Source organism: Mauremys reevesii, linkage group 4 (genome assembly GCF_016161935.1).
Source record: "Mauremys reevesii isolate NIE-2019 linkage group 4, ASM1616193v1, whole genome shotgun sequence".
Taxonomy (NCBI): domain Eukaryota; kingdom Metazoa; phylum Chordata; order Testudines; family Geoemydidae; genus Mauremys; species Mauremys reevesii.
In genome coordinates this window covers 43,221,316-43,238,841 of record NC_052626.1, presented here as the reverse complement: position 1 = coordinate 43,238,841, position 17,526 = coordinate 43,221,316, and the positions used below count along the sequence as shown (strand labels likewise).

General features: G+C 43.6%; 2 protein-coding genes across 5 annotated transcripts in view; one reads left to right on the top strand and one right to left on the bottom strand.

Moving 5' to 3' along the window:
- ENTPD5 (ectonucleoside triphosphate diphosphohydrolase 5 (inactive)) overlaps nt 1–4,708 on the bottom strand; it is a 37,732-nt gene extending 33,024 nt beyond the window's left edge. For 2 of the 3 annotated variants that reach the window (XM_039533809.1, XM_039533814.1), the window contains exon 1: nt 4,619–4,708. The gene's annotated coding sequence lies outside the window, so the exon portion shown is untranslated. The remainder of the gene's footprint in view (nt 1–4,618) is intronic. The other variant, XM_039533811.1, reaches the window with a different exon arrangement.
- Nucleotides 4,709–4,716: 8 nt separating this feature from the next.
- Nucleotides 4,717–17,146, top strand: BBOF1 (basal body orientation factor 1). 2 transcript variants are annotated; one of them, XM_039533800.1, is made up of 11 exons: nt 4,719–4,860; nt 5,088–5,337; nt 6,468–6,533; nt 7,171–7,314; nt 8,735–8,815; nt 9,249–9,319; nt 9,751–9,895; nt 10,343–10,836; nt 11,976–12,080; nt 13,706–13,780; nt 16,780–17,146. In XM_039533800.1, exons 1-11 carry the CDS (start codon nt 4,829–4,831, stop codon nt 16,898–16,900), a joined length of 1,584 nt encoding a protein of 527 aa, XP_039389734.1. In that variant the 5' UTR covers nt 4,719–4,828; the 3' UTR covers nt 16,901–17,146. The 2 variants fall into 2 exon arrangements, 1 of the variants encoding a protein (XP_039389734.1); XR_005597464.1 differs by lacking the exons at nt 13,706–13,780; nt 16,780–17,146 and adding an exon at nt 11,567–11,639 and having other exon boundaries at nt 4,717–4,860; nt 11,976–12,003.
- Nucleotides 17,147–17,526: the final 380 nt, after the last annotated feature.

The following is a 17,526-nucleotide window of genomic DNA, read 5'->3' as shown; positions in this document are numbered from 1 at the left end:
TCAAAAATTTAGGATGAAAGGATGAGTTCTTAGTACAATCATATTTACTGTGAGAACAAATGACAAAAATGTCGTTGCCATCCAATAGAATACTGTGAAAAATAAGTCATCTTCAGCAACTTGAATACAATATTCTGTGGGTTTTTTTCAGATGTAGAATCAATAGCATTAAGCAGGAACATTTTTCCCTGTATGGTTGTTTGTTACTTTTATTATATCATTTTCATGTCTGATCAATCACCTTCCATAATATCTGTTCATTCTTTTAGCCCTTCCTTTACATTTCCTCTCCCCCTGCACTTGTAATATCTAATAGAAGACCTGTCTGTTCCAGAATATTCAATGAGACGTGCTTCAATCACTTCTTTAAATTGTTCATATTATGTTACACTCTTTAAATTGTTCATTTTCCGCTACATTAAAGGTGATGGTAACATACAAGAAGGCTTGAAACTGAGACTCAGTTGTTTTTACGGCACAATCACCAACTGATGTTTGCCATTTTTAGGATGTCAAAGAAAAACCGACTGCCTCTCAAAGGAGTTGATATTAAAGTACTGCTGGAATGCACAGAATAGGGACACATTGCTACTACAATACTATTAATAAATTGCAGCTACATTTCAAATGATGATGGCACCAAAAGTATCTCAATTGCAGGCAGGGCCGGCTCCAGGCACCAGCTTAGCAAGCAGGTGCTTGGGGCGGCCACTCTGGAGAGGGGCGGCATGTCCAGGTATTCGGCGGCAATTTGGCGGAGGGTCCCTTGCTCCTGCTCGGAGCGAAGGACCTCCCACTGATTGCCGCAGATCGTGATTGCGGCTTTTTTTTTTTTTTCCCTCTTTTGCTGCTTGGGGCAGCAAAACCCCTGGAGCCGGCCCTGATTGCAGGCTCAGCAACCTCAATATTCTACTCTCCTGCTGACTCCTATAGACAAAGTTTCATTCAATGATGTATTTAGTCTTGAAAAAAACCATTTTCTCACATGAGCAAGAATTCTTTGTATATTGTTATTTACAACTTTTTTAATAACATTTACTTTTTACCTTATAAGAATTTAATCATTTCAGTAAAATCAATAACTTGCTTTCTACCACTTCAACTTTAGGTATGTTGATAAGAAATTCATATACTGATATTTGGTAATGAATAGACACTTGTCATCTGTCTGCAATATTGACCACATCTAGTCAGAATGACAAACATCTAGTGAATTCAACACTGTAATCTAAAGACTGAAAAAAAATCAGATGAACTAGCCAGCTCTACTTTTGTTTGACAGAACCTAGAAAGTTCTAGATTCTGGCAAACTAAGCCTCCTCAGACAGTTTAGAGCTCCACTTACTCCCATTTTTAATAACCAATAGCAGTTTTTTCCACCCACACTCTTCTATCTTTATTATTTGTATTACCATAGTGTCTAGGAGCCCTAATCTTGGATCAGGACCCCATTGTCCTAGGCACTGTACAAACACAGCATACAAAGACCGCTGTCAAGTGTTTTATAGGCATAATGGCAAAGGAGGTTTTAAGGACGGATTTGAAGGAGAACAATTAAATATATTTGCAGAGGTTTATGGGGAGTTTCTCCCAAGCATGGGGCAACATGGAAGAAAGTATGACGGTGCTTGTTTGAATATTTAACAAATGGGTGATGGAGGCTGGCATCATGGGAGTTGACCTTTTGATACAGAACAAGAAATGACAGGTAAGATGGGGATAGGCCAAGAAAAGCCTTGAAATTAAGACAAGTAGCTTTTGCTTGATGTGACAGAGAAGGAGGGAACAGTGGAGGGATGCAAAGAAAGGGGTAGCATGGTCAAAGTGACGTGCTAGAAGAACCATCTTTGCAGCAACATTCTGAATGGATATGAATGGAGTAAGAATGCATTTGTCAAGGCTAGAGAAAAGGATGGTGCATAAGGCCCCACTTAACTGGCGATATTGCAGAAATTGCTGATTCTGCAATATTAGGCTTCCACCGCAATTTGACAGCGGGAGCCCCGCTGTGCATAGCACTGACAGTGGGAGCCCCAGCTGCCCTGGGGCTCAGAGCGGGAGCCCCCGCTGTCAGCCCCAGGTCTCGGATCTCAGCCCCGGACAACGGGAGCCCCCGCTCTCAGCCCCGTGCCCTGGCTTTCAGCCCCAGGCAGCTGACAGTGGGAGCCCCCGCTCTCAGTCCCGGACGGCCGACAGTGGGAGCCCCCGCTCTCAGCCCCTGGCAGACAGCAGAAAATCACGGAAAAGTAATAATGAACTTTATTACTGCAAATAATAAGGTCCATTATTTTAGCCATGCTGAGCTTGAGCTAACAGACATCCATGAGAAGAGATCAGAGAGACAGGCTAATATTTTAGTTTGAACAGAGGGATACAGGTCTGGAGTAGAGAGGCAGATCTGTGAGCCACCTGCATAGAGATGGTAGTTGAATCTCTGTTTGCAGATGAGATTATCCAGAGATAAGGTGCAGAGGAAGAAGAGAAGGGACCAAGGACAGTGCTGTGCAACTGTCACAGAAAGGTGACGGGTGGATGAGGAGGATGCTCTGAAGGAAACACTGAAGGAGTGATTAGAGAGGTGGGAGAACCAGGAGAGGACAGAGTCCCAGAAACCAAGGGAGGACAAGACTTAAAGAAGGGCAGCATGGTCAACTGTATCAAAGGTGGCTGACAAATCAATGAGGATGGAGTACTGGTTCTGAGATCTGAATAAGAAGAGGTTATTAGAGATTTTGATGAGAACAGTTTCAGTTGAATGATAGAGGAAGCCAGAATGGAGAGAAGTGGACGGTTTGCAGAGAGAGTCAAAGAGCTAAAAGGCAGCTCAGATTCTACGCACGAAATTTAGTTAAGTTGGAGAAGTAGGGTTGTTAACTGGGAAGATGGCAGAATTGAAAGAAGACAGAAGGAATTTCTAATGGAAGAAGTCAGTCTGGTCATGGGATTTCTACCAGAGATGCTCTGCAGCGTGAGAGCTGGATCAGAGGAAACAGACTTAGGGGGTGAGCCAGGGTCGGGGGTTGGCAGGGCAGACCTCGCAATGGGACAGAGGGGTGGAGAGTAGATGATAGCAACATGAAGAGGGACAGGAGAGTCAGATGCAGTGTTATTCAAAGGAAGAGAAAGAGTGAGAAGAGGGAAGATATAGGGGTTGGAAATAGCAATCAGAAAGAAGCCCAACATATTCTGATCCTGGGAAATCAGTGTAAGAAAAGGAGAGTCCTCGGTTAAATGGGGCAGCTGCAGAAGCAGTGTCAAAGGGATCCAGGTCTCTGTGAGAACCAGGAGCTGGACAGTGCAAGATACGAAGAGGTTATGGATGCTAAGGTCATTTTAGAAGTGGAGTGGGCATTCCACCCATTCCTCTTTCCCTTGGCCAGGGGTAGGCAACCTATGGCACATGTGCCAAAGGCGGCACATGAGCTGATTTTCAGTGGCACTCACACTGCCCGGGTCCTGGCCACCGGTCCGGAGGACTCTGCATTTTAATTTAATATGAAACGTCTTAAACATTTTAAAAACCTTATTTACTTTACATCCAACAATAGTTTAGTTATATATTATAGACTTATATAAGGAGACCTTCTAAAAATGTTAAAATGTATTACTGGCACACGAAACTTTAAATTAGAGTGAATAACTGAAGACTCGGCACACCACTTCTGAAAGGTTGCCGATCCCTGCCCTAGGCTATTCTATAACTCGCCGTTTCCTAATAGACCTAAGAAGAACACTGACATGCTCATAATTTCTCTTTTAACTTTTTCAAATAGTTAGCTTTCATTCACAGATTGACCTTAGAGCAAAACATTTCCAGTGTCAAAAAGCTTTCAAACATGCATTATGTTCCTGTAAATATTTCAAAACAATAAAGAAATTGGGGGAAAAAAACACTATTTTTTCCACAACCTTGGATGATACCAGAGGCAAATATGGGCACAGAGAGTATGGGGATTGGTGGGGAAGAGCAAGAAGCAGCAGGGGGATAGGTAACTGTGTGGAGGGCTGAGGTGGATGAAGGTATGAAGATGGGTTTTTGGGGGGAGGGAAGATAACAGTGATCTGTGTAGGCAACAAGGAATTTATGGTGATAGGGGGGGGAACAGATCTTTGCGGGCAGGGCAAGAATCTGGGCAAATGAGGGGATCTGTGTGTTGGGAGCAAGAGTAAGTATATGGAGAGCACAAGATTTCCATAGTGGTGCAGGGACAGAGGACGAGTATGGGGAGCAGAAGTTTTAAAAGAAGGAAGCAGATGCGACTCCATCGGGTAGACAGGGGGTATGAGAGGAGGGGGTATGGGGAAAAACCAAGCGAGCTGTGGAGGTCAAGGATGGAGCGGATGGGGGGCGGGGCAGGAGAAGATCTGACAGAAGGAGGCAATGGGTACCGGGCGAGCAGAGGGTGTCTGGATGGCGCAGGGTGTGGGTGCAGTGGAAGGGTGAGGGAAGCGAGCACTGGCGGGATCTATGGGGAGCGAGGGTCTCGGGAAGGGGGGAGAGCCGGGCTGGGTCTCTGCGGAGGGCGAGGGGAGCCGGGGTCTCTGTGTGGGAACCAGGCTGGATCGGGGTCCGCGCAGGGTGTCACTCTCCCCGCGCGCTCCCGGGGTCTGCACTCACCGCCTCGCCGGTGCGCTCGGGACCCCACATCCCGCCGGTGCCGCGTGTCACATCAGCGCACTTGACATCACGGTCGCATACTTATCTCGTCACTAGTCCCCGCCTTCTAGTCTCCATAGCAACAGGTCGCCGCGAGCTCCTGTCACAAAGATTCCGTAGAGACGGATCCGTGCTGGGAATCGACGCCCGCAACTTCCCGCCGGGGCCAAGATGCGGAAGGGGAAAGGCGCGAAGCGGGGGAGGTAACTGGCGAGCGAGGGAAGTGGAGAGATGAGGGGGCAGGTAACCAGGGTAACGGGAGAAGGGAGAGGGGAGGTGAGAGGGGGAGGGGTGGGGGAGTAGGGAGATGATGGGGCAGGTAACCAGGCAATGCGGGAGGGGAGGGCAGAGGGAGTCCTTGGCCGTGGGGTCCCAGCGGGGTGGGAGTTCCAGGGGCCTCGTACCCACGTGCCTCAGCTTTTCCTCACAGGGCAAAGAAGGGGGCCAAGGCTGAGTCGAAGGTGGATAAGGAGTCTGAGGCTGAGCGGGCCAAGGCCAATGCAGCGCTATGGGAAGCCCGGCTAGAGGTGACCGAGATCTCCCGGTCCGAGTATCGTGAGGCTGCCCGTGTGCTGGCCAGGAACAACGAGGAGCTGACATGGCAGCAGCACCGTCTGGAGAAGGACACAGTCGAGGTGATCAGCTTTCTCAAGAAGCAGGATGTGGAGAAAGAAGAGCAGGTATGTGCAGAGAACCAAGAAACCTGTCCACCACTCCCTGCACCCCTCTGAGCATCCACACCAAAGGTGGCGGGGTCGCAACCTGCAGGCCCATGGATGTCTTGACAGCAGGTTTAGAGGGAGATGCAGACTGTCCACAATGTCACCAGCAAATGTGAGGTGACCATAGGACCTGCTGCTCATGGTGCACATGCAGCATAAGAGCCTTTTGAAGTAGCTGATAGAACAAATCAAAAATAGCTCACAGGTAGTATCATCTTCTATATACCACAGATATTCTGCACATGCTCCAGGCAGCTCTGATGAGCATTGTGGGAAAGGTGCAACAATCTGCCAGTTGCACTATGCTTTCGGTGGATGCTGTAGGCAGACAGGATGAGCTGAGCACATCCAAAACAGGATGCTTGGCATGGATGATGTGCATCTTTGCTGTTTTCATTGGAACATTTTCACTGGAGGAAGCTGCAGTTTTCTAGTTTGGAAATATGGACAAGTTTCCTAGTGAAAGTGTAACTGGATCCAGAATTGCCCAAATATTAAAGCAGTTGTACAGTGTTAATGAGTTATCTTCCCTGCATTAGACCACCTTTGGCAGGACCAGCAATAGTCAGCCTCTTCTGACACCTGCAGGCCGTATTTTAAATATGTGAAGTCAAAGCTAGATGCACATTTGCTCCTGAGGCCAGGAGTGTTTTTACAACATCTGTGTAACTTTGTTCTGAGTTTCTCCAATATCAGCCACAGTGATTGGGTTTTTTCTGCTTCCCTGTTGACATTTATAAGGGTTTCTTCAGTAAAAGAGAGTGGGCAGGTCTAAGAGCCTCAACTCCAAACATACAGTACAAGAAGTGGGGGACCAATTCTGGGGTCCCATTGTGGCCCCATATGCTGCTCTAGTGGCATAATGAGGGCTGCAGTGGCCTATGAGGAATTCTGCCAACACAGAATCAGTGTAGGGTCAGCGTACACAGCCTCCCCTCCAGTCCCCACTTAAATCCTATAAATGAGAGGCCTTTTCTGTGTTGCTGTAGCTTTCTTGATGTGATCCCATAAAGAGGCTTGAGGAGGGTTAAACAAATGGGGCAGAGTTTTCCCTATGATGATGGCTCCTCTATTTTCATCTTGTGCAGATTGCAAAACTGAAGCAACAGCTGGCAGATTTGAAGCAGCAGGCCCAAGAAGAGAATGAGAAAGTGGTGAGTGAACTTTTCTCTTTTCCCTCAGAACGAAGCCTTCACAGCAGGCTGAGCAGTAGTTTTGGTTATAGTAAGATGAGCAAGTTAGAAAGAGTTGAGATGTAGTAAAGGTTTTGAGGTAAACCCCTGGCATGAGGAAAAAACCTGCAAAAGAGAAGTGGGGTGGGACTATACAAGGCCTTTCTAGCTGTGAGTGTGGTTTGCTATCTCAGATACCAGTAATAATACCTATAGATAAGGTGCGGGCAGAGATACAACAGAAACATGTCTAATTTGCAGACTACAGAAGTCTGCTATTCCCCACCCTTAAGCAATAAATTGCATGAAGTAGGCTCTTCAAGGACCTCTTGCCCATCCATCCCTAAAAATAACAAGGACCAGAACAGACTGGGAATTGACATATTATTAAAAGATAGAAATATTATGTTTAGAGCTTTCTAGACCTCCTCTTTTGCTGGTTGTTTGATTCTATCCAACTTGTTGCCTTTCCTTCTAGTGATAAGTCTAATTAATTTAGTGACTTTTTAAAATTCTGCACATCAAAGTTATTAATTTGCATTGGCTGTCCATTTCCTGCAGTGATATTGTTGAATGGTTGTGACTTGTTCCCTTCTTGATTAGAATTTCTGATTTGCAGGCAGAACATTATTCTGCGCAGTTGAAGGATCTGGAGGAGAAATTCAGCAAAAAAGCCAGAGAAATTGGCTTAATTCAGTTGGAACTGAAAACAATAAAAGAATTTCGCAAGAAGAAAGCACATATGGAGAAGGAACTGGAAGATGTAAGTTTGTGATAAGTGTTAATTTTGGATGTTTTAATGGCCTGAAAGCAATACTAACACAATCTAATTTAAAACTGTTAATTCGACATGGTAACCTGTACTGGTACTAACTACATGCTCTACAGGACTTTGTCTGCAATGATTTATATGAGAAGTCATACTGCCACCTTTATGGCATGGTGACTGACTGATATGGAAAGAATATCAGATGCACCTGGCTGATTTATTAGACTGTTTACTAAAACCAGGGCTGTGAGTGTAGAAAGCACTATATTGGTCAGACTTATATATTCCTGAACTAGCATATAGTTTGGGGGAGACCATTTAAAGTCAGCATTATTTGACCTAAAAAGAATCAGTATGTTTTTTGAACTTGGCTGGTTAGTACAGGAATAATTTCCAACTTCAGCCAGGTGGTGGCTTCTTCAATTGCTTCTGCTTCCAGCACAAAAAATGGACAGATTGCTACTAAAAGGTCTATTCTAGCCTTAATACTGAGGACAAATACAACAAACGTTCAATCTGCAAATGTCTTGAGAAAAATATAGGGCCAAATCCAAGCCCTGTAATAAAGTATCTAGTACTTGTAGTGATTGTTATCCATAGATCTCAAAGCTGTTTACAGAGGTGAGTTTGGATTGCTAACATTTGACTTATACCCTTCTGCACTAGGCCAGGATTGCAGGGCCTGGGATCGAGTCAATTTATATACCAGAGGGGCTTATGGCTCCTTTAAGAATATGTACAGAAGACCTAGTATTTGGGCTATAAGTACCATAGGGTTTATAAATGATATAACATGATTTCTCAATACTCAGTTCAATAGGCAGATGGAATGCAGTGACTGCCTTATCTCTTGACACAAGTAAGTCACTTAGATTGTAAACTATTTAGGGCAGAGACTATCATTTGCTATGTGTCTGTATAGTGCCTCGCATAATGGAGCCCTGATCCATGATTTGGTGCCACAATACAAATAATAAATAATTTTTTAGGCGTAAGGTATGAAATACACCTTTCTGCAGAATTTTCTCAAAGAAATTGGGGTACCGGGTTTTGGATAGCACAGATGACTGAATGAGTAGAAAGAATGTAACTAGCTGTGTGAGACTGGGGAGAGTTTTACAAGGGCCTATGCCGTGTTCTGTATATTTATTAACAGACTAGTGGAAAGTATGCTAATGACGCTTGACAATGATTTAAAAACAAGGGAGCTGGTAAATTATGAAAGAGAAGGAAAGTGTAACATGACTAAAGAGAGGTAGAGAAGAGTCAGAGATTATGCAAGGAGCTGATGAAGGCCTGATAAGTACAAGACAAAAACTGGGAGATGCCTCTCCAGACAGTTTCATCTACACTTTTATCTAAAAGGCTGAAATACAGCACCATTGTTAGAGTGATTTTTTTTTTTAAATCATAGATAAAAGAGAATATGAGAATCTCAAACAGGGAACATCAGGAGACTCTTGGAAGGCTGGAGAACAGGTTCATTGAAGAAAAGGTACAGTGCCTTACGAAGGATTTAGGAATCTCATATTAGAACAATGTGACTTTCCCTATTGACCCAGGTTTGAGTTGCTTTGGTTATTTGATGAACATTTTACAATTTTGTGTGTGTGTGTGTGTGTGTAAAAAACAAATACAAGAAGATGATGTGGCAATTGGGTGCAGCTTTCCAGGGAAAGTCACAGGAGCATCAAGATCCCTGACGGGCCATATAATTGCTCCGTCCCCACTCCCAAAGGGAAGTTGTTTCAGTGTCCCCAAGGGGGGCATATCACTGCTCACTCCCTCTCTTCCTCTAGGATACAGGGTTGTATCAGTGGCCAGTTTAATCCCATGTATGTGATTTTAGAAAAATGCTTTGAGTCTAATTTTATCTTTAGTACCACATAGTCTCAGTCTGTATTTAAACAGCCTTTTCTCCCCTTCAGCAACTACTAGAAAGAGAGGCTGAGAAGAAGATAGTAATGCTGGCAGAGAGAGCCCACCATGAGGCCATTGTGTAAGCCATTTGCGTTATCTGTTCCCCAGTTACAATGAGGAGTCAGAAAGCCACTGTAACTCTTGGTCTTACAAATAACTGCCAGGCAGCCAACACTACTATACACATTTTCTCTTTGTGGGAAAATGGGTAAGGGCCTTTGGCTGCATCTATATTACTTTCACACTTTAAATGCAGGCACCATCACCATCCGGACACCTCTACCATCAGACTAATTTCGGCTCCAGTCCAGATACTGAGGCAATGATGTCTCAGTGACACTTCCATGATCCCCCATCTTCTGGTCCAGCCCTGGTGCTGGAAGCAAAGCTGTCTCAGTGACAGTCCTATAAACAAATTCTCTCTCTCTGAAATTAGGGTATTGATTTTAATATAGGAAGACCCAAAAGGCTGCGATGTCACCTCTTGTGTTTTTGTTTCACCTTCTCCAGGCAGTTAGACAGCACTGGGAGAGCAGTGTTTAAGGAGAACGTTCGTCTTCAGGAGGCTCTTGCTTATCACCTGAAGGAGACAGAGGAGCTAAAAAAAATCAAGAAGCAGCTAGAAGAGGACAAAGCTTTTCTTCTGCAGGAGAAGGTTCCTGCTCTGATTTCTAATTCTATTTCATTCTTCCCTAGGAAGGGGCCCTTGAAATCCAAATTTTGGATACAGATGCAAGTTCATTGGGAGTAGCGCCTTTCCAAGTCAGACTCATCCACAATTTACTGGATTTTGGAGCTATCTTAAGAGACATGAGGCTCTTATTCTGTTCTTTTAATTGTGGAGGAGAAAATAGAAAACATTTCCTATAGTGCCCCTCTAAGAGGAGTTCAGTGTGTGCAATGGGGAGTGCGCAGATCAGACACTCTTCAGCTTGCTTCTCTTGCAGGCAGAGCCCTGACCCAGATTACTACTCGCACTCCAGCATGGAAGTGCTGGAGTATCTATCAGTCTGATGTAACCCATGTGCTATTATTGTTGAACGAGTTCTGAGGTTCAAGGTGACCAAGATAAGAGTCCAAATCATTTTCTCTTGTCCTTTAGGAAACCAATGAGAGTTTGGTTCAGGAAAAGGTCCGGCAAGTCACTCTGCAAAAAGCACAGATCCAAGCACTGCAGCACAAGGTGGAGAGACTGGAGATGGCACTAGGTCATATGACCCAAGAATTTGAAACAGAAATTCAGAAGACACGGCATCACGCTTTAGTTCAAAACCAGGCAGGCATGGTAGAGATCAACAAGCTGCAGCAGCTGCTGGAGATGAAGGATCGGGAGATGAATCGAGTGAAGAAACTGGCCAAGAACATCCTGGATGAGAGGAGTGAGGTAGAGAGTTTCTTCTTAGAAGCTCTGGACCAGGTGAAGCGTGAGATTGTGTCCAGCAGGAAGTGCTACAAGCAGGTGGCCCAAGCTGCCTATCAGAAGAAAATGATGGAGGCATTTGCAGGGAAGGAAGAGTACCCCAAAATCAGAACGTTTAACAGCAATGCTCACAGCACAAATAGTGTGTACAAGGACCTGCAGGAGGCAGAGAAATGGTACATGTAATTAAACAGCAGAGGATTTAGTGTCTATCTCCTTGGCTCATAGGAATGAAACCTAAGTCTTAAAAATCCCTGTGTAGTAACAATACCCAAATTAGTAATCTCTGTGGAGGCTGCTGTGATGGGAGGGGAGGAAAGAAGTTCAGCATTGGAGGGGAGACTGCAGACCCAACTGTTCAGGGTAGGGAGCAGGGCCGCTCAGAGGATTCAGGGGGCCTGGGGCAAAGCAATTTCAGGGGCCCCTTCCATAAAAAAGTTGCAAAACTATAGAATACTATATACTCATTGGGGGCCCCAGCAGGGCCTGGGGCAAATTGCCCCATTTCCCACGCCCCCCCCCCCCCCCGGGCGGCCCTGGTAGGGAGCTTCAGGACTGACTGCTGCTGCAGACCTGGCAGAACACAACAGAAGGGACAACATTAACACTGAAACCTAAAAATGACAATTAAATGCCAACACTTATTTATTTCTTTGCTGATCATTTTAATGTATTTTTCTTGCAACCTTTGTCTCCCTTGCCTCCCTGTAGGCCAAAAGCCTCAGTTGCACACCTCCCTTGAGATCTTCTCAAAGCAGTTCTTCATTGTCAATACAAAAATCTATGGCATAATGAAAACTGAAAAAGGGGCAACTGTATAAAATAAATGTAATATAATATCAAAATCAATAACATGAGCTACTGTACTGACTGTTTTATACCTTTTTAAATTTAATTCAATAAAAGCCTCCGGTTTTGAAATTTATCTGAAGAGGCCACAAAATTTCCAGAATGTCCATCAGACTGCAGCAGAATCTAGGTACTTTGCCATAGAATTTAGGTCCAATTTTGTGCAGACTACATGAGGCCTTTCTTAGAGGTAAAAGCTCTATATTTTATTCTTGATTAAAACCTGTGGAATTTAAAGAGGTGGGGAAGATTGATCAAGGTGTATAGTCCATCTCCTGCCAATGCAGGATTATTTTCTGCTTATATATCATTGACCAGCTGAGTGAAACTTAGGAAATTCAGAGCTATGATTGAAAATCCTTTCTGTGTCCACTGTTCAGAAAAAGGGAAATTTTATGCTGGATGGTAAGAGTTTTGTTTGGTCTTATTCTCCTACTATATCGATCTGCTCTCTGATGTTTTTCAGGACAAATATCCAGCAAGGGAAGGTGGATATTGGCCAGTTGACATGGGAGCAGAAGGAATGTGTTCTGAGGTTACTCTTTGCAAGAATGAATGGCCGGGAGCGATGGTAATTCTCTGTTTCTATGGTAGTAGATGGACACAGGGCTCTTCCTGTTGTGGAATCCAGGATGATTGCTTGGATTCCCCCATTCTGGAGCTAATGCTGAACCTGTCCTGAGCAGTAATTGTGCAGGCTGAGGGAAAGATATTCCAGCTCAATTTGGAGAAGGGAATTTTAGCTAATTTTAGTCTGACTCTAGGTTGAGCTACTAGGTCTTCATGGGTAGTTTAGGATACCTCTGAAGAGGAAGAAAAGTAGCTGTAGTAGTGAAGAGGACAGTGGGGTGTCCTAGAGTCTAGACCAATGAAATGGGATTAATTTTATTCACAGTGCTTAAGTGATTCCTGCTTATCTTTAGCAAGTGAACATAAAGAGATAATTTATCCAGTTAATGACAGAAGAGTCACATAAACAGAATGAAATCTGTGCTTTGTCTGTGGCAAAGATAAAGAATCTGTCCAATCATAAAAAAAGTTAAAAATGTGTTGAAATTTTCACAAACTGGCCATTAAAACTGTACTAGCTCATGTTGCTATTTGCATGCAGAATTTGTGAAAGTAGCTTTAGAAGTCTCTTTGAAAACTTGATTTACAAACTGGAAACTGAAAGATTAAGCAACATAAATCATGCTTGCATGTATTAAAGAATACATAGGAGATCTCAAATACTAATCTAAAATGCTATATGTGCAATGTGGGAGTGTAAAGGTTGAGGTGGGAATAGTAACTCTTACACTTTGAGTGTGTTTGTTTGAAATTCTGAGCCTTAGTGTTACATTAATGGAAGTTTTTACCATTTTGTTTCATTTTTACAGTAGAGATTAAAAACATATCTAACTATATTAAAATATATAAAAACATTCCTCTGTGTGCATGGTAACTAAAAAGTGACACTGATCATTGTCCAAGCTGAGAGGGAAACTCATGACAAAAAAAGCTCCAACAAACAGCATTAGTGGGAATACAGTTGGATGCTATATTAGAAATGTGTTCACTTTTAATAATCTTACATATAGCAGTTTTGTAGGGTCATGTCCAAATTAATGTATTTCATTTAGGGAAAACACTATGTTCTACTCACTTTTCATGCTTTGCTCACAAACTGGAATTGGAAGACCAAAATCTGTCATTTAAACTTCATTTTCTGTTTTCAACTAAGATAAGCTTAATAGTAGATATATCATCTGCTAGGGGAGTCTGTCTGTTCCCTGTGAATCAGAAGGGGAATGGACTTGATAAGCTAATCACTGAGTCATGGTCACTGAAGTTAGAAATTGAATTAATGTCCAGAGTGGCTAAATTGGGGGGATAATCTAGGCTCTATAAATAAAGAGTTGGAACAGCCATCCTCCGTTAGAACTGAGTGGCAGAGCAGAAACTTGCTGTACTTTATCCCTGAACTCTGCATTTCTCTCTCTCTATTACTCCTTACTGTAGCAGGAAAACTTTAGCAGCAAAACACAAGTTCCATTGTCTAGATTAAAATATACCTAGCACCAGACTAGCACTTCTGGCTGCTATTCATTTTCCCTTATATAGTGAGGAAGAGAGATAGGTATGGCGTAGAGAGAAGCCTCTTAGTACATGTTACACTTAATCCATATTTCTCCTGCCTTTGTTTCCTCCTCACAGGAAAGGCAAACATGTTTTGGTCCCTTTAGCTCCAGCTGCTGTTACTCCTAGTTCTGAAGAAACAAAAAAAACTAGGTAAGATATTATATTTTTATAGCAGTCTGTCTAGGTACTCTGCAGCCTCCATTAACACAACACCCAAGCACCTCCAACATATTTAAAAACAGAAATATAATCATCTTTCCCAGCATGAAAGAAATACTTTGCTTAGTCTGAAGGTTTTTGTTTGCTTGTTTGTGCTGATATGTCTGCATGTGAACACATGTTTGAGGGAAAATTTAAGTTGAAAAGATTAATTTTGCTTTGAGTTCTGAATGTGTAGTCTCTAGTCATTCCTATCTCTTCTGTTTGTGAGTTCCAGACTCTTGGTCCAGCAGCTCCATTCTGTCTTCTGCACTCAGAAGCTTCCCCTTTACTAGTCAACAGCTTCATTAGTCTTGGACAACATAGTTATTGTGAGAGGTCATGTTTGCACAGGAAGAGGCAATTACTCAGATAGCACAGAGAGCTTTGAGTATCAGTAGAAAGGCCTTGAGTTAGATTCTCCATTCAGGAGAGAGCTATTAAAGAGAGTGGAATCCCAAGATTAAGTGTTCATTGACCTGTGCTGCTAAACAGATGGATTTCTGTGATCTGTACCAGTTAATGCTTTTTTTAGAGTGTGTGAACTTGTTCCTACATATAACGAATAGCAGCTAGCAAGGCTGGAGGTTACAGATGCCTAGTCTGTGTGTGATGGGATTGGATTTAATCTTCTGCCTGGTTTGAACGACACTTTAGTCCAATTCTGCCTGCTATATTGGTGAAAGCACCTCATGGCAGGTGTCTTATTTAAATATAGACACCCTATCTCTCTAATGTTCTAGGCACACAAAGGCCATCCTTCCTCTCTCTTCCTCAGTTCAGCTATCACTGCCTGGATAGCAGAAATAGAAATCAGTCCTATTTATGACTGGAGCCTGGTTTTTCGTAGGTGCAGGCTCTGATACAACCACACACCTAGTTGAATTGTTATTCTCCAAGGCATGGGGTATATTACATTATCATATGGCATAAGCGTGGGTATATGGTGCATTGTCACTACATGCTGCAAGTGTGCCAGATGTTGTGGAGATAGTTCCAGGGGACAGTGTGTGCTTACAATCTAATATTGGCATACACACAATGACCAGATAAAATTCACAAATAGGAGCACTGACTTATTTCCTTTAGGGCAAGACCCCTAGCACTTTGCAAGGAGACTGGGTGGTTCTTTGGCATAAAGAGGGGCGTGAGTTCCAAATGTGAGGATTGGCATGGGAGAGGGCACAAAAAAGAGAGTAGGAGTCAGCAAATGAGCCAGTTAAGCAGGTGACTTGGCAGGAGTATAGGCAGCAACACTTCTCCTTCCCCAGCCAGTTGTTTCATCAGCCTGCTGAATGTTGTCATTTAGCCATGACTGTACACTCCTCTGGGGCAGAGACTATCTCTTTACTAGGTTTGTGAAACCCCCAGCACATTGGGGCCCCAAGCAGGGGGGCCTTTAAACACAACTATAATTCAAATAATAAAAAGAATAGGGATGAAAGCAGGAGTACAGGTGGAGGATTGGAGGAGAATCTTACACAGGATGTGGAAGATTAAAAAAAAATAGTGAAAAGAGCTCAGTGCATTTATTGTTTATATTGCAATAGCACCTAGATGCTTCATTCAGAAATGAGGCTTGTTGGGCTGGGCACTGTACAAACAGATTGTTTTTTCTATGAGTAGCTTGAGTTTAAAATGGAGGTTAAGGAAAGACTCAAAGTCAGGGCAACAGTGATCAGATAAGGCAAATACATGATCCAATGCTAGGCTCAACTTGATCTGACAAAATTAAATTTTTTTTTTTAAACTTCTATTTTTCCTCTGTGATTTTGTTTAAAACCTTCACCTATTTCCTTTTTAATTTAAAAATTGTCTACTTTTAAAAATATTTAAACCCATTCCCTTGAATGCAAGTGAGGATTTTAGAGATGGCATTTGGTGTAGAGCAGCAGACTGGAAAAAGTGAGATGGGCAGTTGTAGTACAGTAAAATCTCAAGAGTTGCAGACACCTCAGGAATGGAGGTTGTTCGTAATTCTGAAATGTTCATGACTCTGAACAAGATGGTATGGGATGCTCTTCAGGGTGGACTGCTTGGAGTGGGGGCTCACAGCTGTGCCTGTGAATCTCAGTCTTCACTTCCTAGCTGTAAGTGGCTGCCTAGCGAGTTGTGACAGGCAGCTGGTTCTAGCCCCCTGGCTGCAAGGGTGATGAGTGAGGCACCCTGGGGCACTTCTGCATCAGTGGGTGCGCAGTGCCGGCTGTGGCCCTTTAAAACTGAGCTGCTCCTCTAGAGCGCAGCACACAGGCAGGAGCTCGGGCACCATCTCAAGTAGCTCACATTCCAGAAACAGCTAAGTTAACTTCTTTCCTGGGTTGGACTGAGCTTTCAAGATTGCGGAGGAAGGACAGCACCCCTGGCTTACAGGATAGTGGGGAGCTGCTCCTATTCTGCCTGTGAACCTCAGCATCTTCACCTCCTGCCTGTAAGTGGCTGCCCTCCTTGTGGCAAGTAAGGGGTGGTGGTGGGGACAGGCAGCCAGATGTGCTTACCTTTAAGATGCGATACAGCCAGAATACAGTATTTGCTGGGTTTGGGAGGGGGTTGCTGGGGGGGGGGCGGAAATAGGGGGGTTGTTTCTGCTGGTGCCTGATTTCTTACTTCTAGTTCCACATGGTGTCTAGTCAGTTTGAAACTCTGGTGTTCATATCTTTGAGTTTCTACTGTATTCAAGGCAAGAGGTAACCTTGATGTTAACAAGGATGTTCTTGGCATGGGAAAGGATGGATTTTTAGAGTTTGTAAAGGAAGGAGCTGACAGGATTTGGTAAGAGCCTGAAGGAGATGGGAGAAGAGAGGAGCCTGATTGATAAGGGAAGAAAATGGAGATTTGAAAGCATAAGCTTACATCTTATTAGAGGTTACTGTTTAGCCCCTTCCCTCCCCACCATGTCTGGGTGAACAGCAGCATGTTATTATTGATCCATCTGCAATGCTTTACCTTTGCAGCATTGAAAACATTGCTCCCAGCCTGACCTTCATCACGCAGCAGGTCCCAGTATCAGATCCCTCTTCTCATGGAGCAATCCTTCCAGATATTGAGATGGTAACGTCACAAACAGCAGAGTAAGGGGGCTGTAGACTCTGACTGAACAAGACGTAAGGTAATGATGGTTATTGCCTCATCTGCACCTTTTCTTCTGGGACGCTTGTGTAAGTGGAATGATGCTACAGCTGTGAAATCATTAATGTCCCCATTTTATTGTGGTGTTGGTTTGGCTTTCATTTGAAACCAGCCTGAAAGGGGACTGTAAATTAATTTTATAAACACCTGTTTAAGGTTTTTTTCCTCAAAAATAAAAAAATATTTTTTCTTCCCCTGGCTCAAGTTCTGTAGGTGGGTAGGGTTTCCCCAGCTGCCCAATGGAATCTGGGCTGGAGGCTGGGATGGCACTGCATTCTGATGACAATCTCTTTCTGCTCTAGAGTAAAAGTGTTTTTTATAAAGGATAAAGAGCATTTGGAATGAAGTGATATGTACGTGGAACCAGCAAAAGTCTTCCTGGCAGAAGTGAGCTCTGTGTAAAAGGAGGTGGCAACTTGGATCCAAGCAGATTTAGTAATAGGATCAATGGTGCTGCTGACCCCAAGAGGCAAATTAACACTATATCCAGACAAGGTCTTATTAAAAAAAAACAACCCCCCCCCCCAAGGTCATTAATTGAAGAAATGCATTAGCAATTTTTATTCATAATC